Raw genomic sequence first — 27,236 nt, 5'->3', positions numbered from 1 at the left:
AAATATGCTTGTTTTCCAAAATGTTTTGTTTATTAACAAACTTGGAATGTCAATATATGAATTAATTACTCCATAAGTTTCAAGAACTGTGTAGTCTTTGGAGGGAAAAAAAGTTTATAATAAAAGTAATAATAATAAAACTTTTTTTTTTAAATAACATTTTTAAAATATCGTATTTCTATTTATTAGCACTTAGCATTTAATTTAGATTATTGTAATAGAACTTAAATAATTTTAACTCATGCTTTGGCTCCCTAGTGAGAACCAACTGATAGCATGTTTATTAAACGGGTTTTCTCATGCTGGCTGGCTGAAGATATTTTGGTCTACTTATTTATATACCCTGCGATATTACATAACCAACCCACTATTGCATTATATATTCATTGTCTACAGTTTAAAAGGTATATTTGTAATATGCATACGTAAGTTTTCTAAGAGCCAGACAGAAAGAAGAAAATGTTCCACTTATAACTACTACAAGAGTGCGGACTTCTCTATGCTGAGAAGAACCTCCTTTTTTTCCCCTTTGCTCTAACATCTGGCCAGACTAAAAAGAGTTGACAGACATGAAATAAAAGTTACTCAAACAAAATGCACAGAACATCAAAGGTAAGCTTTGCATTCCTAACATGGCCTCATGGGACGATTCCGTCAGTGAGATTAGTAGAAGTCAGTACTTGACAAGTTTTTTTTCCCCCCAAGATATCAATTTACCTGTTATAAAAACAGGACTTCTCTTACCCTTCCTGTAAAACGATGTAAACATGGTTCAGGTGGAGGAGCTGAGAGCTGCATATGTAAATATGTTTCCAAGGTAACACAAATGCTCTGAAACGAGCTGAACAGGATGGACACTCGTACACACACTTTTGGTTAGAGAGAGAAGAGAGAGAATTAGGGGATTGTCATTTTTAAAATTAATCAGTGTTTTGAAAATTTAACATAATGAAGAGATCATCGTTTCAAAGCAACATGCATTACTCATAAGTAATTACTGACAAAGAAGCCGTCAGAAATTTAATTAGCAAGCAAACACACCTGCCGCGCTCCCCTCTCCCTCTCTGTAGCTTATACACAGACCCCAGACATGAAAAAACAGCTTTACTGAGACGTTTAAGCTAGCAAAACATTTCAAGACTCATAAAGGATGTGAAACGATATGGAGTCCGTCTTAAATGAGGGAAACAGAGCTACCCGTCCTCATGTTCAGATGCTATCGGTTAATTAGTTTTTTGGCCAAATGCTTTCGACGCTTTTGCAGACTCAGTAGCACATAATGAAACGTATTAAATACCTGGGTCAAACAGGACTCCTTAAATCTCCGAAAATATAAATAGTGGCATCTCATTATTAACATTAAGCAGAAAAGAAGCAGGTAAAGATTTTTTGCACTGGCAACTTTGTACTGAGGCTGGCCGGCTGGTCTCCAGACGAAGCACGACATCTAGTGGTTAAAAGGGCACTACAGAGATTTGTAGTAGCCAAGTGACATCACGTTGATTTTAGTAAGAAGCAAATGCGAAGTAGCACTTTTAAGTTACATACTAAATAAATGAGTTTTTATAAGTGCTGTGAAAAAAGTCAGGAAAAGCTTGGTAAAGGAAGATACAGTGTCATTTACAGTTTAGAACTGTTTATCAGATACCTTTAAGATTAAAAATAATCTGCCTTATCAAAAAATCCTAAAGGATTCCATTAAGAATATTGTTCTAATTATAATTTTTATTATAATTTGGAAACATTTCAATGAGATTCTTATATATATTTTTTTTTTCCTGGGATCCACTGGCATCCTAATTAAATCATTCCCTTTAATGAACATTGTCTCAGCAAACAAGCTACTGCAAAGAAAATGAACAGGATAAGAACAAAATCCTTTGTACAGGAAGTCCTAGATAGGAATCGTATAGGAATGGTTCCAAAATATGATAGAAATTCTAATTAGAATTCTGTACAATTTTCTTATTGGAATCCTTTAGGATTTTTTGACAAGGGATGAATAGTGATAAAATTGCTAATCCAGTATGCAGTATTTAAAATCTGCACGTATGGGTTGAAAAGTTACACAAACAAAAACTTAAAGATTGTAAAAGCTTGACTTTATTCATAATTAGAGATGAAGCAAATCGAACTTATGCTCAATCAGGCATAAAACATGTAAATATAAACAAAGACGGTTTAAGATTTAGAGAGACAATGTCATATCAAAAATGAATTCTACTGTCTAAAGTAGTGACGAAACAACAATTAAAATGACTGACGTACACACACACACACACACACACACTCACTCACTCACTCACCTGTGACTAAAGGTATAGTTAGAATTCATTGTGTTATAAAGATATACATTTAAATAATTTAACCCACATAAGACATTAAAATGCTTATCTTTCTTTCTCTCTATCTATCACACAGACACACTCCAATCTTTTGCGTGCTGGTTAATTCAAAAAGCTTCATCCTCTCCAGAACAGTGAGTCCATCTTTAAGACTCTGAGAATAAAATGAGAGATAGTGAGAAAGCTTAAATTTTAGGGAACGTCAGTATTTTGTACCATGTAATGGCACAGATGATCCCACCTTGGTTCTGACAGGTTGTGTAAGTGTAGCATGGTCCTTTGGGAAGTCCAGGTTGCTCCTGGATTTCATCAGATCTGCAACAGGCATTTACAAATTCTGAATAAGTGCATGCTTATGCACTTAATCTGTTTGCCTTCGCAGTAACTTGACTGTTATTGTAGATTTGCTTACCATATTTTAAACTCTGTTGTCTTGCTGGCACCATCCTCAGTTTAGTGAAGTCACTTTGAGTTTTGACTTCTGAAGCAATCAACTCCGAGTCTAGCTCTTTAAAATACTAAAAAATAACATTTTAAATAGAAATACAGAAAAACTCGTGACAAAAACTTAACTTTGAAGTGGGAGTGAATTCTCTATGTAAGCATTGGTTGAATTAGCTTTTTTGGAAACGGTTATGGTTAACATTTGTGAATAAAACAATGTAACTTACACAAATTTGTCACATTTATAATTTTTTATAATAATAATTACATCTTTTTGGATTAATTGACTACAAAATTACTCAATATTCAACTATTAATATGTTTTAATTGAAAAGGTGTTACCGTATTTCCTGCCTGCAGTTCCAGTTTAAGTGAGTTGATCTCCTGTTTCAGACACTTAATCTCCGATTCCTTTACTCTGAGATTTACCTACAGCATCAAAGAATGAGACAGAGCACATCTGTTTTTACACATGTATACTTTATAGCACCTTTGATGGAATATACCTCTGACATAATCTCATCTGAGTAGTAATAAAACCCATGAAGGCTTCTTTTGTGGAAGCTGATTAAATGTACTCAACTGAGTGCAGGTAACTTTAATCTGGGTTCAGTCAACTATCCCCTGCTAATTTTAGTAGTACGCGTCAAATTTGGGCACTTTGCCATATGAAAGGGTGTCAAGTTTTACCTCCAGCTGATACACGTCTTTCTCCTGAGAAGATTGGGAATGTTTCACCTCCCCATTCATGCGTGAATGCATCAGGGATAATTCAGCAGCCAAACACTCATTTAATTCCTTAGAAAAATATGTGATACATATGTAAGATAAGCAGTAAAGCATTGGCTGTGTGAATATGCACATTTTTGTGTGCACGTACCTGGTTGTGAATGCGAAGTTCCTGGTTCTCTCTCTGTGTTGTACTCAATGCTTCCCTTTCTGTTTCTACAGTCCGATTCAAATGTGTATTTTCCAGGCATCTCTGAGAATACTGCTCTGACAACACTTCCAGCTCCCTGTGCAATGTTTCCAGCTCCTCACTGCAGAAAATGCACAAAGAGGTATATGGTTAATATATAGTTCTGCAACCATAAATTGATTTTTGACAAGACATATCACACGCACTTGTATTGTGCACGAAGCTGGCGGATGTCCACATTGGCTCCATTTTGCAGGGCTTTCTGTGTCTTGTCCATTTCCTCTTTATGAGCTTTCCTCATAGCCTCAATGGCTGGAAAACAACAAATAATATTAAAAACTGGTCAGACAGAACTATCAAGACCAAGAAGCAGAGATGCTAGATCATCATTTGTATGTCTAAGCATGCAGAGAACAAATTTACATTTATTCATTTAGCATATGCTTTTATCCATAGTTAAATACAAGAGAGTAGCACAGATTTGGAACAAAACCCATGTACTGTATGAGTGCTTGAAGGGACAGTTCACTCAAAAAATTAAAATTGTCATAATTTTCTCAACCTCATGACTTACAAATCTATTTGAATTCTTACGAGGAACTCATAAGTAGTTACTTGGCAGAATGTCCAAGCTGCTCTTTTTCTCACAATAACAGTTAATAGTGACCACAGCTCTCACTGTTTCCTATTCACTTTCACAGCATTGCAAAAGATCAGTAGTGTACATTGTAAAGATTTACAATGAAAAGTATTTGCATGGTCTTGTGAATGGGAGCTTGTGTTGAGAGTAGCACCTGCAATGGTGGCATTCGTCTCTTCCTGCAGTACTCTTTCTCGCTCCTCTGTCAGTCTCTCCACCTCTTTCTGATGCTGCCTCTGCATCTCCTCAATCACTCGCTGGTGGCTGTCTTCCATAATGCTGAAACCATGCTCATACGTGGCCTAAGACACACAAAGACATGGCGTACCTTCATCTTTGTGTATAATTACATGTTAATCTCACGCTGTAACAAGAAGACTGTGCATACCTTGATGGTTTCCAGGTCAAGCTGGAAGGCTTTGGCATTCTGGTTACTAAGATCTGCCCTCAAACAAGTCACCTCTGTCTCAAGCTCTCTGATTCGGTCTTGCAGAGCAGTCACCTGCTCAGTCTCTTCATTCTCCTCTAGTTCTGGGAGAGTTGCAGCTTTTGGCCTTGACAAGTTTTGAATGTAATATTCGTGGAGACGGCTCATCTCCTCTTCATGGATTTTCTGGAGCTCTTGGAGCTTCTCCTCAAACTCCAAATGCAATTTTTCGGCTTCTTCCATCCTCAATTGAGCATTGGTCTCCGCCGAAACACACTCCTGCTCTGCCTTTTCGACAACAACACGCTCCTCGCGCAGCTTCTCTTCGTAACGCTCCGTCTGTTCCTGGAAAAGAGTCTCCATGCTACGACACACGGCATGACACTCACACTCAGCCTGCTCTCTCTGTTTGCGTAGGGCACTCATCTCTTGCTGCAGGGCCGAACGAAGACGACAGGCCATGTATGCCAAAGTGGCTTGACAAATTGCAGCCCTCAGGATGGCTGAGGGTAGTTCACCAGGAAGGTCGACCTCTCTAACATTAGACTGTAGCTGTGTTGAGAGGTTCTGCAGTGACTGGGTCTGAGCACGGAGCTCTGCCACCAGACTCTTTCTGCAAGCAAGCTGTACCTCGGAGCCCTCAAGGAGAAGATCGGTTGCCAGTTCGTCATCCATTTGTTCACTGTAAGGTGCAAGTTCTGGCGGGCTAATGTCAGCAAGTCTGGACCCCTGCTTTGAACAGTTTTCCATTTTGGTTCCAGATGAGGAACTCTCTGGCCAAGGCAAGACATAAAAAAGCTCAGATCCCTTTTGCTCCTGTGAGGGATGAGTACAGAGAGTATATATGAGGTATGTCATCTCTGCTCTTACACACAGTCTATGGATTGCACTTTCACTCAGCGTACTGTCTACCAGATCTTGCTCAAGAGGGTCCAAGAAGATCTGGGAGTAACTAGGTTCTACAGCCCCATTATGACTGCCTCCTTGAGCCATCCTAAGCACCTGGACATGCACCTCTGACAATTTATTAAGCAACTTTGAGCTGGGATGCTCAAGTGCAGAGGCAGTCCTTTGGATAATCAGTGCCTCCAGTGACAAAACTCTGCTGGCCATCTCTAGAGCTTGATTTCTCCCTGAACTCTCGCCAACCAACCTCCAGCTTCCAGGTTTTCCATCATCATAAAGGGAGATTTTAGCTTTGTCTGATGTTCTGTCTAAAGCTGTTCTCTGCAGGCTATGCAAAGCTTCAGTAAAACTTGGTAAAGCATCCACAGAGAGTCGACCCTCCGGATTCTGGAGGGAACTGTGCGAGCACCAAGAATCATTGAGTGCATGCGGTCCAGTGTTGAGTTGTTGCAGTTGCTGAAGATGCATGGTAAGCTCCCGGAGTCGCTCTTCGGTGTCACATAACTTGCACTCTAGTGCCTGGATCACGGAGATCACTCTATGTGACTCGTCTCCATGAGTAGTAGGTTGCATTTCCGAATCACTCTGCCCTTTCTGTCTGCATTGTTGTGGCTCAATCAATGCCTCACAGAGAACATTAGCTTCAGAAGAATGGGTTTGAGCTTCCTTGAGCCTTTGTTCGGTCTCCTCTAAACTACTGCCCAGGATGGCCATCTTAAGAAGCACTTCCTGTAGTTCTCGTTCCTTCCTGTCTAACTCTTGTTGTTGCTGCACCAGCTGGGTTTGAAAGCGCTCCTCACTTACCCTCTCGTGGTCCAGCAGAGTACCTCGCAAACTCTGTATCTCCTCACAAGCTCTTTCATAATCATGCTCCATGTCATAATAAAGAGTCTCTTCGGTTTGGAGGCGTGCCTGCAGACGACATACCTCACTGTCTGACTCTTCCAGCTGGTTTTGTAGCTCCTGGCACCTTCGCAGAAGTTCATCAGTAACGTCCCCTGTTGGGCTTTTCTGCAGCTCAGCCTCTTTCTGCCTCAGACGCTCCTCCAGTTCCTTCGATCGCTGTTCTGATTGGTCAAGGCTGTCACTGAAGCTCCTCCTTTCTCGTTCCTGGCTCTCTTGCAGGAGGCGCAGGTGCCTCTGTAGCCTGACCTCTTTCAAGGCTTGCGCCTCTTCGGTTGCTTTAAGACGACCCGTTACCTCCTCCAACCGTCCACGCAGACTCTCCAGCACCTCCTCACGCTCCTTCAGAAGAGTTTCTGCCTCTTGAATCTTTAACTCTGTCCTCTGAAGACATTCCTTGCTGTCATTAAACTCAGCTTGGAGTTGGGCCTCACTGAGTCTTAACTCCCTTTCTTGAGTCTGATTCCTCTCGTGCTCAGCCTTCAATTCTCTACGCAGGCTCTGAAGCTCCACATCCCACTGCCATTCTGTCTGCGCTGAAGATGAAGAGAAGGCGACTGGCAATGGAGATGTGGAGCGATCAACCTGTAATGAATTGTGAGACTTTGTTTACAACCCTGACAAATTATATGTAAATAGTGCATTTGAATGAAGTATGTAGACATTGGAACACCACAACAATATTTGCGTGTTACGCTACCTGCTTTTCTTCTTTGGGTTTAGCTTCCTGTAGTTCACCACGGCCATCACAGTGGACATATACGGTTCCTGCATCAACCTCTAAGCTGTCTGGGCTGATTGATTCTGGGGAGGTGCGACTGGACACTGCCATAAGTGATAAGTTCGATGGTATATCAGCTGACAAGATATTTAAGCTTTGCCTCTGTGAGATTATTTTTTTCTGAAGATATTCATTCTCTGATGCCTCAGAGGCCGAACGTGTTATCTGCTCTTCAGGAGATGATGCAGGTGCAGGAGGCACCGAGCGCTCACTGTTGTGGTTCCAGTGCTTTCCGGATGGATCATTTGACCACTCCTCTTTGTGCTGTTTACAACTTAATTCTGCCCAATCAAAGGTTTTGTAACGCCCCTCTCTACGGCGCTCACGGATGCGACTCCTTTGCTCTGCCTCCTGGGGAACTGTACTGCATTGGCAGGAGCTTGTACGAGCATGTGCACTAGTCATTGGCACCTTTTGAGGAATTGAACTAAGGGAAGAACAGAAGTGGCTATGATTAAGTTATTTAAATTATATTTCTGATATTGTAGTTGTGTGCGTTTTACCAGACACTCCATTTAAATTAAAAGAAACACTCATGGTCATGAAAACACATTCAAACCTGGGTTTTATAGCAGGATTTTTCCTTGTACAGCATAGGGAAAAAGATAAAAAGCAGAGTGAAAGAGTCAACCCACTAACATGTGATGCTGTTTTGTGAGAAAAATACAGCAATAAATGTATTAGGCTTTGTATGTATGAAATATGCGTAGTGGATAAATATATTTTTGGGAATGGCAGCTAGTTTTGATGTTGTACCATGTGACATCAGGGGCAACGGTGGGATGAATGTTTTTCATTACTGCCTGGACCCAGTTGCGTCGTATCCCATAAGTCATTGCACAGAGGGTGAAGACTCCATTCTTTGTCTGTATGAAAAGAGTGATGAATAAAGGCAATTCAACAGACAAATACATAAGCTTAAAGTTTAGCTAATATACACTCACATGAATCTGAAAGCCATAGTTCCTTTGTACAGGGAAATCTGTAACATCATAGCAAGTAGACAAGTTGATCTCACCATCCACATCAGCTGCCTAAGACACAAAACACAGAAAGACCTCTTAACTGAAAATGGCAAATAAATTTTTAAGATGATTCTTTATAGACTGAACATCACAAATCACTTTACCTCTTCTGCTGCAGAGTCACGATAGAATCTCAAAGTCTGGTCAGTAAGAACAAACCAGTGTTTCCGCCACTAGAGACAGAGAACATCAGACCACTTCACACAGAAAAAATCATGAACAAGTAGATGGAGATCATGCACTCAAATCTCAAAATCACCTTTCCATCTTCTCCCAGTCTAGACATCCATCCCTTTTTGAAATTAAGGAGGTCAGGCTGAGAGGAAAAGGGCATTACTGTAGCAATGACATATGTGATATGAATGATCAATTGTGATTAATTTGATAAATTTGACGCCACATCCCAATTTATTGGATTTAAATGTATAATCAATTTACAGCCATAATAAAAATACACATTAGAATCATTCTTATTTGTATTGGTTGTACTGTACTTACTGTGGGCGTGGAATCAAGCGGTCTGCGCTCCAGCGATTTGGAGCGGAGACTACATGACATCAAATGTTTTGAGTGATCAGGAATATCATTAGGGAAGGAATCCTGAGATGTACTGACAGTTGTCTTATGGTCATTTTGTTCAGTAGAGGAAGTAGTGAAGGTTGAGGGGGGAAGCTCGGTATCCAGAAATGAACCCTCTTGATGAACAGCTCCCTGAGATCTCCTAGAAACAAGCATGCAAACATATAAAAGACAGTGTCTATCAGTTTTAGATTCAACTTTGAGCTCTACAAAACCTCAAAAAATCTAAAGTTCTGAATGTAAATATATAAAAAAAAACAGAAACAGGAAAGGGTAAGACTGAAACAGAGGGTAATATGCAATGCAGGCCATTTGGAATTCAGTATGCACACATTATACTGGTTTCATAAAGATATATACAGAAAACACACAGAACACCTAAAACTGAAATGATCTACAAAACTGTTTAAACAAACTGCAAACATTTGTTTGAGGAGCATCAATGCAGTGCTGCCAATCATTTTAACATTTAAAGACATTATAATTTTGACAAACATAACGTGAATATATTTGGACGAAAATGGCAAATGGGAATGCAAGCAGCCCGGTTTGATTTGACTGATGGAGATGGGATGAAGTCTCCTGAAAGACAAGCAGAGAAGAGTGCTTTTGACATGCTGTCGAAGGAATGGCAAAAACATGATGAACACTAGAGGGAGCCACAAACATTACACATAAAAACCAACTCCGTACAATTGGTGTAAAAGGGAATCAGAAGCAAAATTAACCCGTCTTACCTGTGCCGATTTCCAAACAGCCGGTGTACTTTTCTTCTTGGGCTGGGTGATTCATGCCTAAGTGTGTGTGTCATGGATGTGTGTGACTGCCTCTCCCCACTGGACTCCAAACTTCTCTCCCAAGAGAAACCCACCACATCTTCAGGATCAACCCCACATGCCCCCTGTGAATTGTGATTAGTTGGTGGAGGGAAGGGGGAGGGGCCAAGGGACATTGAGGTAGGAAACATACACAGATGTGCGGCAGGTGAAGAAACAGAAACACGGTCACACCTGGGGTCAGTGTTTGCTTGTGCATCCACAACACTTGGACTTGTCTTCTCCAGAGACGAATAGCCGCTTTCAGTGCCCAATCGATTCTTAGTACCTGAGAGAGCAAATCAAAGCAAAGTAATGGGCTGAACCTGGGGGGAGGGGGGACTTAAGCAGTAATATATATTTGTCATGCCTAGTAAAAAGTGTAATGTGCAAAAATTAGCATAAATGTAAACATTGTTTGACATTTCACACAAAAATGAAGTTCTGTCATCATTTACTCTTTACCTCTTATGACTTTCTTCCATGGAAACAAAACCTAATGAGCAGATGCCATAACGAACTTTTAAAGTTTTCCAAATTTGTATATGGCGCTACCCTGACTAAGGTCCATGCAACTCCAGTAAATGAATAATGGAGCCTTTACGTTTTATAAATAACATAAAAGTATTGTAAAAGTTATGTATGAATAAAGCTTTGGGTGAGAAACAGATTAAAATCTGCCCTCGTTGTCCTTCAAACAGAAGTCATCAGATGTCAAATTTATAAAAGAATCATTAGAGCTGGTTTTGTAAACCTGATCGACAGATTCGTTAAAAAAAAATATCACTCAAAAGAACGAACTGATCACATGTTTCACAGGTTTAGAATGAAGACAGAACTTACATTTTCATACAAACAACTCCGAATTCTTTACTAGAAAAACTAACAATATTCTTAGCTACTACCTACCTTTATTTCCTAAGCTGACAAATCAGTAACTACTACAACCATAAACAAGTACATCCAGTTAGAGTCACAAGTCCACACACAAAGGCCAGTTTGAGGTCATACCGTCTGTGTCAGAGCAGCCCGAGGACTGACTGAGCGATGAAGAGAGAGAGGACCCAAGCTTGGTATCGAGTGATGAAGCATTACCAGTGCTGGAAGGAACCCCGACTTCACCACTGAGTGACTCCTCCTCCAGCTCCTCCTCCAACGCGCTCACCACGCTACCTCTTCTTTCATTTTTGGTGGCCCCTTTAGTACTACTGATGCTACTTCTGCTACTGCCTTTAGTGGCACCGCTGGTACTAGTGCCAGCATTGTCGCTGACGGACACTCTAGCGCCGCTATTATTACTAGAACCGATGCTGCCTTGTCTTTTAATGCTGCTGGTGAAACTATTTCCAGAAGTGCTACTTTTCTTAGCAGCAGCACCACCACTGCTACTACTGCTGCTGCTGCTGGAGGTTTGGTTTTCTGCTGTCTGCTGAGAGAGGAAGAGAGAGGCAGAGAATATAGGCGAGTAAATCAGAGATTGACAGGCTGCACACAAGCGCTCGGCCAGCGAAATCCAATTGGCACGGGTGGTATAGGAAAAGCCTCTCTTTCTATATACAACCTGCCTGACAAACAAGCACACATGTCTTTTGCACTCTGCTCCCACTTTGCAAACTCTTCACCCTCCCCAGGGGGGATGCTCAATAATCCTGTCCAGATCACTTAAGTTAATTCTATTAAACTTCTATCTGACTAACACTTCAAAATACACAAAAACAAACACACAAAATACAGGAACACAGCATTTCATGTACATGCCGTTAATTGTTGCAGCACAGTGGAATGGCACTTTCACACACTAGATTAATTTGCTCTGCTGTCAGCAGAAAGCATATGCAGAAGGGAGATAGAGAGGGATTAGTAAATCAACCGGACAGAAAGATGGGCACAGCACTTAGAAATGTAATTAAAGTAAAGAACAGGGGTGGAGGAGGAGCACATTTAAAGGAGCAGTACTCTAAAACAGCATTGTTCTTTCAACATTACTGTGACCATCTAAAAACAAACTAACTAGCCTTTTTGCACTTATTTAAGTCTACTAATCTGTAACAAATCATTTATTTGATTATTTCTATATATAAATCAATTAGATAATATCTAATATAAGATCATATGGTATTCTAAGTGTGTTCTGAGATAGTGATCTCCAAATCTGGACATCTAATCCACTTAACGCTGAACAATAGTACTAAAACTTGCTATATGTTTAGTGCATCTAAACCTTGCAGATCACAAATTAAACAGACAAATCAGAAGACAAAAAATGTGCAAACTGGAAATTAGACAAATCTTTTGATTCTAAATCTTTTGCGGTAAAATATAATTCTGGGATAAACCGCGGAGGAAAAAAACTGAACATCCACAGGAATCCCTAGATAAAAATAAATATACTAAAAAGTATTTCAAATACATTAATTTCATGCTAAGTATACTACAAATACAATTGCATATTTATGTGCTTATGTTCCCTGCAATTGAACATTTGGTATACTAAACTGCTATACTTAAAGTCTGCTAAATTGGAACAACTAATTTTGTGCTTAATGCACTTTAATTGTGTGGAAGTTGTGCTGAAGTCCAACTAAAGATATACAATGGTTAAAAAATAAATAAATACAAAAATCTCAGTATTCTACTTCAGTATCACCGAAACATCATTACTGTCATATTTCCCTAGTGAAGAATAAATATACTAAAATGCATTTGAAATGCATTTATTTCATGCTAAGTATACTACAAATACAATTGCATATTTATGTGCTTATGTTCCCTGCAATTGAACATTTGGTATACTAAACTGCTATACTTAAAGTCTGCTAAATTGGAACAACTAATTTTGTGCTTAATGCACTTTAATTGTGTGGAAGTTGTGCTGAAGTCCAACTAAAGATATACTGAAGTATATTTGATTGTGCTAAAGTGGAACTATTGCAAGTATATGTCAGGTACACTTTAAATATCTTGCATTTAAAGACTCGATTATATATGATATATTGATATTACTCAAAGATCATACAATCCTCATCAATAGTGACATTAAAAAACATTTTAGGCTTAATATTAAATGTGCATTGTGCACAAGTAGTACTCCAAATTAAGTTTAACTACAATTTATATATCAGTAAGTCTCAAGTGATATGTTAGTACATATACGTTAATAGATTTGAACTATACTTAGTATGAAATAAATCTATTTTATATATATTAATTTTTACAAGGGATACTACATTAAATGTTCCATTTATTCATATTTTACCAAAGGAAATATGCTGGAAAGATATTAGACAGGATACTGGCATTGCCTGTCACAGAACATGATTGTATGAAATAGCATTAAATATGAATGAGACTCACTTGCGGTGGGTGGGCTGGATCCTTCCCCTTCTTCTTCTGATTTGATTTAGCAGCTTTGGGGTAAACAATCAGATTTTCTTGCCACCTAAATGAAACAAACAACCTTAAATTCAAACACACGGCAGACCCCAAAAATGACCCAGGCGGGAAATTGCACGCATATGCAAACTCAAACAAGCTTTCAGATTTCTCTTACTTCTGCTTTCTGGACATCACGCTTCAAGACTAAAAACCTCCAGTTGCAAGGAAACAGAGAATTACAAGCAATAAAAGAACAACTCTGAACAATCCCAAAAGAGGTTTCTACAGTTCTAAAGCTGGTGTTCTCAACACAGACAGAAGCACAAACACACACTAATCTAAGACTCCTTGACACCTTTTATTAAGCTCTCAAGGGATTAGATCAACCTTGCTGAGATTTAGTGACTTATAACACTTAAGTAGAAACAGAGGGATGAGACTGCAGACAGAGAGAAAGAGAAGATTTCAGCTGAACTAGTGAACAGAGCTGAGATTTTGGCACAAAACAAGAAATTGATCAACTTGACTTCACCTCTTTAGTTCCATTACATCACAACATATGATTGTATATCAATTGGGATAAAAAACAACTAATGACAAAATAGGTGTTATGTGTGGCCAAGTTCACACCACAGGTCAGTGAGCGTATTACCTACTGATGCTGAAGCTGTCTGTGCTCTCTGTTCGGATGTAGTAGTCTCTGTCAGTGAAGCACAACCTCAGACAGTTCTGGAAGCCAGTTTGAGATGAAGCGTCTAGAACCTCACAGCACTGGGACATATTTACACTTCCTTGGGGCAATGTACCTGGCTAGATGGAAAACAGTCACTCTGTCATTGCACAGAGAAGGTAAAGATTTTAATAATCATATATTTTTGATGGACGATCCAAAAGTCAATGGAAAATCTTATTGGGTTTTTTGTCAATGAAACCAAGGTGAAGACGTATTTTTGTAGGCCAGACTGGAAGTTAGTCTTCAAAAGTACTCTATTAATGATAATGCTAAATGGAAATCATTATGAAAAGAGTCAAAATCAACACATTTCTGGTCTGGTGTCAATGATGGGGATACTTAAGCTTGGGATAGTCAGGTACATAAGACAAAAAAGGTTAGGAAACACTGCATGAAGAACAGGTAAAACCTCACCATCTCATCCAGAGAGTATCTTAGAAGCCCATGCTCGTAAAGCACAAAATATCTCCTCTGCCATTTCTATAACAGAGATGGCAAAGAAAGATCAAGGCTAGGGTTGAAACATAGTTACATATCAACGGCGTGTATCTGATGGAAAGAATCTCTGGAAAATGCCAGTGTCATCACCCGTTTCCTGAGGCCACAAATGCTGAAGTCAGTGTCCTCTGGGGCCAGGAGGAGCCAGCCCACCTGAAGAGGCTTAGTCTGAGACAGAGAAAGATATCTACTAAATAAATAAATAAAATAAAATAAAATAAAAAGTCAAGGTAACTTGAAAAATTTACAAGTTGAGAAATTATCCTCACCTGAAACAGATCTGCTTCGCTGAGTTTGTGCGAATCCACGGGTTTGAAGCAGTTCTGACATTTACTTTTATTGAAGATGTTGGCCTGAAAGCGATGACACCGATTCTCGCGTGCAGAAAACATCATTTTGGAGGTGAATTGCGAATGTGTCGACAACATTTACTTTTTTTAGTGAAGTAAAATAGCTAAATAACTCATTTCAAGTGACGATTGAGTTTTTGCTTTCTTAAGAAAACGGTAAGGTGGTTTCTCGTTGTCTTCATTTATTAATGGTGTCCGTGCCGTTCATGGGTTTTATCTTCCTGTCTTTCAGTCCTTTCACTGATTGTTACCGTCTAAGTGGAGTGATACCTGAGTGATACACGGATCTAAACGCAATATTAACATATGATGGAGAGCTCAGCTCTTCTAAGAAGAAACCCCGAAACAAACCACTGAGCGAGCGTGGTTGTCAATGGCGTCACCAGCCGTACTGCTAACTAACTAGTGCTTTGCTTTCTTGGAAGGGATTTTGATTCATACCGCAGTGATTCGATTCTTTTGAACCCGTTCACCAAAAACAGAATTGTAAAAACCTGCAATCTAACTTTTGTTGATACTGAAATGTTTAAAACACTGTAGAAATACATGTCGAAATACACGTTCTTTTACTTTTATGTAAAAATAATATGTCTGCCTTTTTATAGCCTAAGTGCATCTCTTCTTGCTTTGACTTCCTAAGGGGGCTTTTTTTTTTTTTTATGTTTTCAAACTTTTAATTTTTATACAGTGTGGTATCTGCCACTTGACCTCAATACATTTTACATTTATTTCAAGTCATGTCCAGTTATCATTTTCATTTTTTGGTTAAAATGCCCTGAACTTGTAGTATAATCAAGCAATAAATTAAAAAGAGAATAAAATCAATTTCAGTTCATCAAACTAACAATAGAAAGGTCAGGTTGTGAGCAGTTGCATTATGGGGTACATTTAAGAAAAAATGAATATGATTAATAAAATATGAATACCATTAAAATATGAATACCGTCAGTATTTTAATTAATTTTATTTATAGTTAAAATACAATACATAAAGGAATGTACAGGTTTGATTTCTATATGATGAGTGGTAATGATGAAATATATGTATTATCAATTACACAAAACCAACAAAGATCATTATGGTTAAAAATATCTTAATTCATGCCACACCTGTCTGTTAAAGCCTTAGCATAAATGCTTGTCTGAATGTGTGAGTGAAAGTGATATCCATTAAAATTCTCCACCCTCTGCTTTCAGATCAACTTTCATCTTCTGTTTCTTCATTATGGCCTCCAACTCAGTGGCCTTCCGCTCATCCTGAAACAGAGTGACGAGAAGACAGATATGAAGACAATCATCATTTATTTCTGCTAATCTCCCTCCTGTTTTTGTTCCACTGATTTCAGTCACCTCAAACATTCACTGAGACAAATCAACTTTGAAGTGTTCTGACACATGACTTTTATACTGTTAGTGAAAGTGCTTCTATTTCACTATATTTTAATTATGTATCTATTGACATATCGATGCAGCATTTTAAAATGCTTTTGCTTGAATGACCTAGATAAAGATTTAATTGAAATGAAAAGTTCTTCATTTTAAGTCATAATGCTTTTTTATATATATATATATTTAGATTTTTCAAAATCATAAAACTGTTTAATTCTAATCTTAAATTAAAGAGAGAGAGAGAGAGAGAGAACTTTTTACATTTTTCCCAATATATTTTTAATGTGGTCTCAGACCTCATCATTAAAATTCACAGTTACTATCCCCAGTCGAAGCTGACTGGCAGAAGAGCCCTTTTCTATTAATTGAGGTCTGACACCTGAAACTGCCAGAGGGGAAAATGAGAAGGCATGAGAGGTATTTTGTGAGAATGTGTCTGGGAGTGAGTGATTTACCTCCAGCAGTGCTTTCTGCACCATGATCTGGCTGTAGACTCTGGTTCCCTCTTCTGGACAAACAGCACGCAGCTCCTCCTTATTCAGAGAGAAGAGCTGAGCTCCCGTTAGGACACCCAGACCCTGTACAGTGCTGAGACACAGATAGAGATTACAACATGAGCAAAGGTCTTACATCAGTTTCAGCTCCAGATCGTGATGTGTGTATTTTACTCACTAATCATTGAAGCCTTTGGCCCTGAGCCACCCCTGAACCTCAGCTGGAGGGGAGTGATAGTCCAGCGGTGCGGTTGTCTCATTTGCTTTGTTAATTACCACTGGGCGTATCGATGCTGATTTACCATTGGCCAATCGTTGCAAGAGCTCATCATTCATCAAAAATACTGTTAACACAAATAAATAAGAAATCAAATAAAATATGCATTTTAAAAGTGGACATTTAGGGCATTCTCTGATATGATATATGTGACCCTGGACCACAACACCAGTCATAAGGGTCAAATTTTTTTTTTAATTTATACAAAATCTGAAAGCTGAATAAGCTTTCCATTGATGTATGGTTTGTTAGGATAGGACAATATTTGGCTGAGATACAACTATTTGAAAATCTGGAATCTGAGAGTGCAAAAAATCAAAATATTGAGAAAATCACCTTTAAAGTTGTCCAAATAAAGTTCTTAGCAATGCATATTGCTAATCAAAAATTAAGTTGATATATTTACAGTAGGACATTTACAAAATATCTTCATGGAACATGATCTTTACTTAATATCCTAATGATTTTTTGGCATAAAAGAAAAATTGATAATTTTGACCCAATGTATTGTTGGCTATTGCTACAAATATACCAGTGTTACTTATGAATGGTTTTGTGCTCCAGGGTCACATATGAGGGATAATGTACAGTCAGTCGGTCATTATAAAAAAAAATCCCAGAGGGGTCTAATATCATTCTGTGTTCTTATTTTTCACTGAAATTATGAAATATAGTTTTTGGTAATTAAAATAAATATATACATTAGATGAAAAACTTAAACTTACAACACTGTTGCCTTGGCACCTAACTGCAATAAATATGTTTAAGTTGAAGTTACTAAAAATCCAAATTTAAAACAGAAATAACAATTAATTAAAGCTATATATAAATAATTTAAAAACAAAAACTGATAAAATGACAAAAACTCTTAACAAATTTCTTTGAATAAAAAATGAAAATCTAATAAGAAAAGCTAAATTAAAATATTAATAAAAACTAATTAGAAATGTTGTCTTGGCAACTAACTGAAATAAGTTTACGTTGAAGCGCTACAATTACTAAATCTAAATAAATAAAAATAAATTAAACCTAAATTAAAATTAAATAAAAAAAGCAAAAACCTTATAAAAATCACACAAAAATCAATAAAATAAATTTTATTAAATTATATATATAATTATAATTATACTTTTAAATAATTATACTTTCATTACTAAAAAATATAATAGAATGAAAATATACAAATAAAAGCTGTAATAAAAACTATAATAGTATATATATATATATATATAAAATACTAAAATAAAACTAGTATAATTCTGAAAAGGTTTATTTTATGATACTGATCAGATGAGTCTTAAAACAACCATTTACCAAATGAATAAATGCATACATATAAATAATACCTATTATTTAAAATCAATATTTATTACTGCTTACTATATAATAAATACTAATATTTGAATGTAATTAATATTAAGAGAATAATTAATAATTAAGATAATAATTTAGTTATGTGAAGAAAAAATAATCCACAGAATGCTACATGAAACTAGCATATTGTTAAAAAACATTTGCACACATGGTCAAACATACAGTTTAGTGGATATTATACAAACATATTTGACTGAAGAATGTTACAATTGACCAATCAAAATCAAGTATTCCAAAGAGTCAAATACTAATACTGGAGAAAAATCAGTCAGATGTTTATGAATAAAATACAAAATCATTTTCAGAAGGACACTAAGCCGTTTATTTGCTTGCATACAATACCGATAAATAATGACTTCACCATCCTCCATAACTTTTAGGTATTTGACTTTTACTCCAGAAGCATTGTCTTTGTAATCATACTTTGAATAAAAGGCATTTATTAAATAGTTAGAAGTGACTAATTTACAAATAATGTTGTAAGAAACAATACCTTTATCTCCGTTGTCTCCAATTGGTGGCATACTGTGAGGGCGTGGATCAGGGTGGAAAGCATTTTTGCCTGTGGAACGGGGCAGAACACAGGAGACTCTGCTTCCTCCCGGGGGAGGAATAGGAGCTTTCTATGAAAATATGATAGGAATTAGTTTGTGAATTAGCATGCGGGTTTGTTACTGATTACATATGTGAGCGCATGATGCCTTTACCATGGACTGGTTGCGCATTACTACGTTGGAAGAGTCAACTTCTGCGTGATTGATTGGCTCGAGGATATTATGTGGAACAAAACCAATTTGGCCGTATTCATTCTTACATTTCCACCACCGCTTTGATGACTCTAACACCTAAGACAGAGGGGATAAGAGACACAGAGAGACAAAATAAGGGTAAAAGACAAGGAAAGCAGCTTTTTATAAATAAAATACTTAATAACAACAACAGTACTTTACATTTTATAGGATTTGTTGCTCAAGAAACATTTCATTTTTTAAAAAAAATCTTACTGAACCCACATTTTGAATAGTAGTGTACGTGTAAAATAAGTACAAAATATAAATCCAAATGGAAAGGGAAACCGTGCTTGTGTGTATGTCTATGCAAAATACCTCCAGAGTTTCTCCATGTAATACTGAGAGTTCACTACTGTTTCTTGCCACAAAGTCATAACTGCAACGGTACAGCCTTTCTTCATGAGGAGGCAGGGAGTCTTCCATCCTAAACCAAAATCACACACTCAGAATGAAACAAAATGGCATCACAAAGCCATCGCGCACGCACACACACACACACACACACACAGCTGACTGGTCAATACTAACCCGTCGTGTTCCTGGTATACAGTTAGTCGTGCTTGATCAATGACCTGTGCAAAGAGAAAGGAAGGAACTGAAGGTGTGTTTGTATTGTGGCTGTGTTTATATCAGTGAGTGAGAGGTTTTATACCTGTTGAGTCTGCATAAGGGCTTCATGTTTGTGTTGGGACTCTATGGGGTCCTCGATGGGCTGTCCATGCATGTCTATGGCCATCGGCTGCCAACCATCCAGAAAGACAGGTTTGTATTGAGGCATAATCTCGCTGAGTTGAGAGCTGACAAACACACACTGGAGTTAACTAACCAATCTTTATTAGTTATAGACTTACCTATGCAAAATAGAATTTACACATTTTATAATGTGCTTTTCCTTTCTTTTTGAAGCTCAAACACTCCTTTCCTATTAAATATAATTCTACACCACCCTGCATCATATTTGCTGAATGAAATCCAATCCTTTTTCCTTACTAATTTTGAGGTGCTGATTCCAAAAATAGTGCCTGTTTTGCTCTAGCATGTCACGCTTTCTCAGAAAATCTGAGCTTTTCATAGCATTTTGCTTTCAGCAGCAATTTGAGCTAAAGTCTTAGCCAATAATAACCAGACATGATTCCTATCTTCCTCTGAGCCATGTTGCAACTATTTGTTCAATTCCCAGCCGATTTTGACATGTATGAATGATTATGAAGACATTACTTTATGCCTAATCATGATTTCAAAGTTAGATTTATGGCCTGTGACAGAAACAGAAAATTACATATTTTCTGAAACAAGCTTATTTGGTTACGTTTATGTAAAGTTATGTGACATTAAATGGGAGTATTTGAACATATTTTCCCACTCCTTTGCAGATTGTAAGTTAAATTATATATTTTGAATACTCTTTTGAATATTAAATAAATAAGTGCATTGAGGCTGATATGTATTCACATTATTTCATTTATTTGTTCCTGTGGCTCCGTGGTAGAGCATTGCATTAGCAGCGCAAAAGGTCGTGGGTTCAATTCCCAGGGAACACACATACTGGTAAAAAATGTATAGCCTGAATGCACTGTAAGTCGCTTTGGATAAAAGCATCTGCTAAATGCATAAATTATTATTAATATATATAGTTTTTATTTTTTAATATAAAAGGTTTTATTGATATTTTTTAACTTGGCATAATCAAATTAGGTAACATAAAGCCTTTTTTGTAAATCAGCAATTACATTTTTTTGTTACAGAAAAGAGCAACTTATGTTGTGTTCTTTTTTGTGCACTGAAAAAAAGAGAAAGTTTTCAGGTTTGGAACAGCATTAGGGTGAGTAAATAATAACAGAATGTACATTTTTGGGTGAACTATCCATTTATAAGTGAGGTTCAAACTCAAAGCAGGTATCTGTTTGGTCATGTATTCTAAGAGTATAATTTCCATTCAAATTTAAATTCTACAGTTTTGTTACTGACTATGGCACGGTCCAGTTTGGGCCGAGTGACTTCCACAGTGGTTTCTCTTGTTCATTAAGGTTCTGCTGTAGTAGGGAGATTGCTCCACTGGTCATAGCGGGGCTGGAGACTGTTGCTGCCAACTCAGGACCACCTGTGGTCTTTACCATCTGGTGAACATACAACAAACCATATACACCATATGGCAATTACAAATTCTTTCCTTACTTTGTGGAAAAAAGTAACTTCTCTTCTCAAACCCGCAACCTTTGGGTTACGAGTCCGACTCTCTAACTATTAGGCCACGACTTCACCCTAGAGAAGGTTATACCTATGTTGGAGTATAGAGTTAGAGAAGGTTATACCTATGTTGCCAATTCTATGTTCTAATATACTAATGGAATTTGAATTAGGCATATGAATGTTAGAGTTTGGGTGTTTTTGGGCTCTATATGTCTGCTGTGTGTGTTTAATACTCTTACCAAGTGCAAAGGGATGAATACATGGTGCAAGAGTTCTTCTGAGGTTGGCTCTGAGATTTTCATCTTCAGGCGATCCTACAACAAAGACACACACACACACACACGGGTCAAGCACAGCAGTTTTATGAAGTTCTTAAATATGTCATTTCTGCTCTACTACCCAAGCAACCAAACACAACTGCAAAACAATAACTGGAGAAAATATTCTCCAGGTTTGGGGGTTGAAATGCAAGATTAAGTAAGATTTGTCGAATTCGTCACCTTACCAGAAGACTAAGAGAATATTTCATCTTCTGAAAAATATCCACAAACTCTTGTTCTGATGGCGGCGTCACCCTTTGTGTGAGAGGGCCATCTACAAACATAGATGCTTTAAGATTTACTATGTTTCTGATGGTCTCAGATAGGCTTGTGAATAATGGAGATCATTGGGGGCATCTCTCACCATCCTGCTCTTTCTTCTTCTTGGTTTTCTTCTTTTCATTCTTTTTGCTGTTCTTTTTAATGCTCTGTTGCTCTAGAATGTTCTTAGCCTCTGCTGTCTCCTGAAGACGGGCCATGAAACGCTCCACATCAGCAAAACAGTGATTCACCAACTCCTACAAGAGCGGGATATGAAAAAAGAGTAAACTGTAAAGTTTTAAGCAATAAGTCCAGTTACAAAAACGCAGTGCTACACAGTGGTTCAAGCACTTTCATTAGTCTTTTCACTAAAACTAAAATACCAGTAACATCATCTTTTTCAGGTCAAGGCAAGTTGTCACAATTTTACTGAGGTAAGTCGTCATGTTTTTTTTTTTTTCAGTTTGCAATTTCATACATTGTAAAACAATAGTTTCATATTTTTAACATTATGTTTTACATTTGTTATGAATTGCTTTATCTTTTTATATTTGTCGTTTTACTAATTATAGTATAGTATATGTTTAATGGCAGGTTTTAAAGTGACAACTTATAAAGGTGAACGTGCATTAAACTTTTTTTCTGAGCAATAATGTTGAAAATGATTGCAAAATACTGTAGGGTGTGTTTAAACACCCTAATTTTAGTCTCTTTTAAAAAAAAAAAAATCACCTTCAGAAATATTCACAGGTGTAACTAGCCCTGGTCTCCTCTATTACAAAACTAAATTGTAATTTTTCAGGTCTGCATTCTATTCAACAGTAAGTGTCCAATTTACCAGTCATACTTACAACTTCTCTCTGTGCATGCATCAGATGCGTATCTGTTTTCACTCTGTCTCCTCCATTTACTAAGATAAGCAAATATAGAGTAATGAAATATAGTATTTATATATAAATATGTATACATATACATGGGTATGACAGAGGTATTACAATGTGAAGGTAGTTTATGAGGACACTGCCTATGTCCCCGTGATTCAAAAGGCTTAAAAACATACTACCAACATGTGAGTGTGTGTGTGTGTATGTAAATTTACATAAATAGTCAAAAATATGTATCGTCATTACGAATCTTTTTAATAAAACAGACAAACAGAAAATAGACATATACACACATGCATTTACACCTATGGGATGTGAGTAAGCAGCTGTGTTGTTTGTAGACTTAGACTGTCTCCTGGGGATAACTGGGGGAGCAGCCATCTTACAGAGCGAAATAATGGAAATGGAAAAGACAAAGAAAGTTATATAGACAGTGATAAAAATTCCTGTCATCCAATTGACAGCTTTACTGGTGACCTGCTCACACACAGTCAATGTCAAGTCTGGTATGGTTCAGCTGTACACTGATGAGTCACAATAACAACAAAACCATGGAAAGCTTGGACAGGTATGTGGCTTTTTAAATGCATTTAAGAGAACAAATAATGTCTGAATTTTTAAATCTACTTAAATTATACCTGCAGTTCCTTGGTCACCACTTTACGTCGGACTAAACTTTCAGTTAAACAGCATTATGCTACCACAACCCAGTTATCAAAGAGGATTATTGGGCAGTGGACCATTGGGGAGAAAACATCAGAAACTGAAGACAGAATTTCATTCATCTGAGCTGGCAGGCAGACAAAAAAGTGAGACGACTATGCCAAGGAGCCTGAGAGAATCTCTTTATATGGTTTAATGGTTTAATAAAATAAGCTTTAGGACTCCCTATAATTAAGACACGCCTGTTCAGATTTTTCTTTTTCTTTTTTTGCCAAACAAACTCAATGAATGGCAGGATTGCTTGAGAGTTTCACTCCTTCATTGTTTAAGACTCTGGGATAAAGAAGGTTGACATTCCACACATAACCAATACATTACTGCGCATTAGCTCAGTCACAGCTATGGCCTCCAACTAGTAGAAACCAATAAATGCTTGTCAGATCTTTATGATCAATTAGCTTCTTAGTTGTGGGGTCACACCAGAGCTGTTTAAGAGTCTCTGAATATTTATTTTCAGGATGTTAGCAGTTAAAAAAAAAAAAAAGTTATTAAAATGTACAATTCAACTTTTACAGATGGATTCCAAAGTCTGAGACCACTTGTTAAAACACTTTTTTTGTATGTATTTTCCAGTTTTAAATAAATAAATAAATGCCAGTCTTCAGCATCTCCACAGCCCCATATAGGACAAGCAGTTTGCAAAATGTATGAATGGTTGGAAATAAATAAATGAAATAATATAGACAATAGACCGCAAAAAAAGGTTTGTGCAAAAATGAGTGATCATGTTCCTCAGCATGATTTGAGATGATCCATAGAACACTGTATGCTTCAGTGGAGGCAAGAACATCTTACTGTCTATACAAAATGGCATGATCATAGTAATGATCAATGTCACAAATGTAGTTATTTGATTAGTGACCTAGAAATAGCGTACAATCTAAATCATTTGTTCTCCGTTTTATGTCAAATGTTTCAAAATCCTAATCCTTTTTATTTCAAGGTTTAGATTAGATTTTGAATCCCTGGTTTCCAATGTGGTCTCAGATTTTTGGACCCTGACTATATTCCTGAAAATTGCAAGTAGAAATTTCCAAGAACCCAACACAATCGCCATGTCAAAATCACTGCATTGACTAAACACTCTTGTGTTGTTTAGGAGGAGTGGCAGCATCTATACCCAGGATTTTTAACACAGCTGCTATTATTAGCAGAGATCTATTCAATGACTTGTTTGAATTCACACTGTCATGTCATTGTATCGCCAAAGAATAGGTACAAGACAAAAAAATAGCTCTTAGATTTGAGATTACAATGCATTGAACATTGCTATAGATGAGTGAATACTTTCCAGTTCTTCAGGGAAAAGCATTCGTTACCGATGTGCATCGCAACTAGCATCGGCATGTGTGACCATAAAATCATAATACACACCTGTTGCCTAAATTGCTAGTATTAATATAAAGTGTAGATTTCCATGGCATTCTTATAAAGATTTAAATGGCTGGTTTAAAAGTCTTACCGTGTGTTAGATGTGTGCACCTCCTTCTGTCACATCTTCTGTTTACACCTAATAGAGAAATGCAAGAACAAGAAAAACAAGTTGATCTGTTTAACCTGAAGAAAGCCTGGACTCCCTCTCTCTCTCTCTCTCTCTCCTGAGTTTCGGGATATGAAGAGCATAGAAACCTGGGTGGAAGTGTGTTAATACAGTCTGATGACTGCATTCCTCTTACATTCCTCTGCGAGACAATAAACACACAAGATCTTCACAGAGATAAGATTTTTTATAAGAAACTTTGAGAAGCCCAAAGGAAAATATAAAAAAATAATGTGTAAAACACCACATAAACATATGTATTAACACATAAAGACACATAAATGAAATACTCACAGAGCCACAGAGTCTTCAGCAGTGCATCAGTCACTGCTTCAGTGCAGTGTGTTCGGGCTAAGCTTGTTTGTCTAGATCTGTCATTCTTCTCATGCCCTCCCTCTATCTTTAGTTTTTTCTCTTCCACTGTTCCTGTCACTCACATGTGTAAAGATACCTCAGTGTTTAAGCTATTTGAAGTATTTTCGTGAGTCTAGGTCAATTTATGTGGTGTTTGCTGTCAGCATCCAATACATTTAGAGTGATATTATCTTACTGCAAAGCTTTTGATGCATAGATTGTATTAGTAATGTATTGTTGTTGCTTTGCTTTTTTAAGCAATCATATCTCATTGTTATGAAATATTTATTATTCTTATGAATCTCTGTAGCTTGCTCAGTTGTTGGAAATTGTGCAAAACTATCTATTTATTATTCATGCTAAAAATAAGGAAATCTATTATTACATATTAGGTAAAGAAGAGGTATAGAAGGTATATACTGTAGAAGAATCTCTCAAAACACACAAAGTAAATAATAAACATACACTTCCACGCTTACATAACCTCTCACTTGCAATGATTGTGTCATTTTGATATGAATTCTGTCTGTTGCCTCAGACGCCTTGCCAAGTAGAGCACAAATGCTGTTCATCCTACCAGGATCTGTGAATCAAGTTTCACATGACACTTTTTGTACCTGCATTTCCTCTTTCCTCTCATTCAAAGTGCTACACTGTACCTTACGAATCTGCATTTTGAATCTTTAAAGCGATGATTAATTAAACACTAGTCTTCGATCTCTAAGTAGATTGGTAGATGCGCAACTTTTAATAAAAATAAAAATGAAAAAGACTTGTTTTCTTCGTGAACAACTTCTGCGTATTTAGCGAACAGGTTGAGTAACTGATTCAATGATTCACTCGAAAAGATTTGCTTATCTCCACCTACCGGGGAAACATGCAAAATGTATTCACCAAACAGGATATGGCGTCACACTCTATGGCTTTTGTTCATACATTTAGACTGTGTAAAGTAGTCTTTCATCAATTACATTTTCAGAGCTGGGTAGTAACTGATTACATGTAATCTGGATTACATAATCAGATTCCAAAAATTAAGTACTTGTAATTAGAGTAAATTACATTTTAATATACTCACAATCAGACTACAGTAAATTTTTTGTTGATTACATATTATTCACACAATAGCAATAAATTATCCATCATTTATTTATTCTTCCTAATTTCTCTTTTTCATCTTTTAAAATTTCCTTTCTAATTGATGTAATGTAATGTTTAATGCACTTATCCTATAATGTGATAGTTAGGTCAAAAGTAAGCTAAACATAATCTGATTTTAAAAAGTAGCCTGATTTTATTACCCAAAATGTGTAATGTAATGGATTACGTTACTAACTAAATTTTTTGTTATGTAATTTGAAATCAGTAACGGACTACAATTTGTAAGTAATCTACCCAGCTCTGTCCATTTTTCACAACACTGGATATTATTGGACACTGCAAACCTACATCTTTGTTTGGGATGTCGTCCTCTCCTCATACGAATTATCAAGCAATGTTCCCTAAACTTTTGTTTAAAAAAAGTACAAGAAATAACATAATGACACCGCATACAACTTAACTAAGTTTCAAACTAAGTGTTTTCTAATGAGCTTGTTTCTGGTCTCCCGATGTCACACGCGAATGAATGCAAGTCAGCGGAATGCAGTGCCTGCAGAAAAACTGAACGAATCACTGAAGGATTCAAAAGATTCGACTCAGTGGGTTCAATTGGAATCTCCAGAACTGTCAGCCTTTCACAATTTCATCCCAGGCATGATGTAAACCCTATCTCCCGTCCCAAAATAATACAGAATAATGCCCATATCCGTATAACTCTAAGGCCTTTCAGTAAAGAAAGTTATTTATATTTTAATATTATATTATGCATTTATACTATTTTATAAACACATCTAAATGA

At 37.0% G+C, this 27,236-nt stretch overlaps 2 protein-coding genes across 7 annotated transcripts; both read right to left on the bottom strand.

The window, feature by feature from the left end:
- Positions 1–1,090: 1,090 nt before the first annotated feature.
- LOC107754244 (epidermal growth factor receptor kinase substrate 8-like protein 1) lies at positions 1,091–24,961 on the bottom strand. Its single transcript, XM_016570618.1, has 18 exons — positions 24,905–24,961; positions 23,013–23,100; positions 22,687–22,745; positions 21,939–22,092; positions 21,760–21,848; positions 21,494–21,568; positions 21,033–21,181; positions 19,717–19,861; positions 19,593–19,636; positions 19,380–19,488; positions 18,981–19,118; positions 18,767–18,896; positions 16,801–16,966; positions 16,584–16,716; positions 15,884–15,996; positions 8,371–8,380; positions 4,720–4,726; positions 1,091–1,102 (listed from the first exon to the last, which is right to left on the bottom strand). The coding sequence occupies exons 2-15, from the start codon at positions 23,098–23,100 to the stop codon at positions 15,910–15,912; spliced, it is 1,566 nt and encodes a 521-aa protein (XP_016426104.1). The 5' UTR covers positions 24,905–24,961; the 3' UTR covers positions 1,091–1,102; positions 4,720–4,726; positions 8,371–8,380; positions 15,884–15,909.
- On the bottom strand, positions 2,088–15,148 carry LOC107754194 (myosin phosphatase Rho-interacting protein-like). 6 transcript variants are annotated; one of them, XM_016570561.1, is made up of 23 exons: positions 14,660–15,148; positions 14,481–14,558; positions 14,307–14,372; positions 13,812–13,969; positions 13,139–13,223; positions 10,796–11,213; positions 9,707–10,073; positions 8,889–9,111; positions 8,650–8,706; positions 8,495–8,563; positions 8,310–8,399; positions 8,122–8,231; positions 7,925–7,948; positions 7,285–7,792; positions 4,737–7,169; positions 4,503–4,650; positions 3,915–4,020; positions 3,670–3,829; positions 3,480–3,587; positions 3,132–3,218; positions 2,758–2,863; positions 2,587–2,660; positions 2,088–2,499 (listed from the first exon to the last, which is right to left on the bottom strand). In XM_016570561.1, the coding sequence occupies exons 1-23, from the start codon at positions 14,816–14,818 to the stop codon at positions 2,407–2,409; spliced, it is 5,727 nt and encodes a 1,908-aa protein (XP_016426047.1). In that variant the 5' UTR covers positions 14,819–15,148; the 3' UTR covers positions 2,088–2,406. The 6 variants fall into 6 exon arrangements, with proteins under 6 accessions (XP_016426047.1, XP_016426079.1, XP_016426071.1 ...); XM_016570593.1 differs by having other exon boundaries at positions 9,980–10,073; XM_016570585.1 differs by having other exon boundaries at positions 10,880–11,213.
- Positions 24,962–27,236: the final 2,275 nt, after the last annotated feature.

This window comes from Sinocyclocheilus rhinocerous, unplaced genomic scaffold, assembly GCF_001515625.1.
Source record: "Sinocyclocheilus rhinocerous isolate Xijiao unplaced genomic scaffold, SAMN03320098_v1.1 scaffold1063, whole genome shotgun sequence".
Taxonomy (NCBI): domain Eukaryota; kingdom Metazoa; phylum Chordata; class Actinopteri; order Cypriniformes; family Cyprinidae; genus Sinocyclocheilus; species Sinocyclocheilus rhinocerous.
Note: the sequence above shows the minus strand (reverse complement) of the source record. Positions and strands in the feature narration are given on the sequence as shown.

What these genes read in the sequence shown, in the direction of transcription:
- LOC107754194 (XM_016570561.1), bottom strand. Translation starts at nt 14,818, where the DNA reads ATGTTGTCGACACATTCGCAATTCACCTCCAAAATGATGTTTTCTGCA. An exon ending in GATACTCTCTGGATGAGATG is followed by an intron (nt 13,970 to 14,306) that starts GTGAGGTTTTAC and finishes TTTTCCATCTAG; the next exon opens with CCAGGTACATTGCCCCAAGG. An exon ending in ACAACAGAGTTTAAAATATG is followed by an intron (nt 2,661 to 2,757) that starts GTAAGCAAATCT and finishes TGCCTGTTGCAG; the next exon opens with ATCTGATGAAATCCAGGAGC.
- LOC107754244 (XM_016570618.1), bottom strand. Translation starts at nt 23,100, where the DNA reads ATGGCTGCTCCCCCAGTTATCCCCAGGAGACAGTCTAAGTCTACAAAC. An exon ending in AATATTCTCTTAGTCTTCTG is followed by an intron (nt 21,569 to 21,759) that starts GTAAGGTGACGA and finishes TCTTTGTTGTAG; the next exon opens with GATCGCCTGAAGATGAAAAT. An exon ending in TATTCATCCCTTTGCACTTG is followed by an intron (nt 21,182 to 21,493) that starts GTAAGAGTATTA and finishes TATGTTCACCAG; the next exon opens with ATGGTAAAGACCACAGGTGG.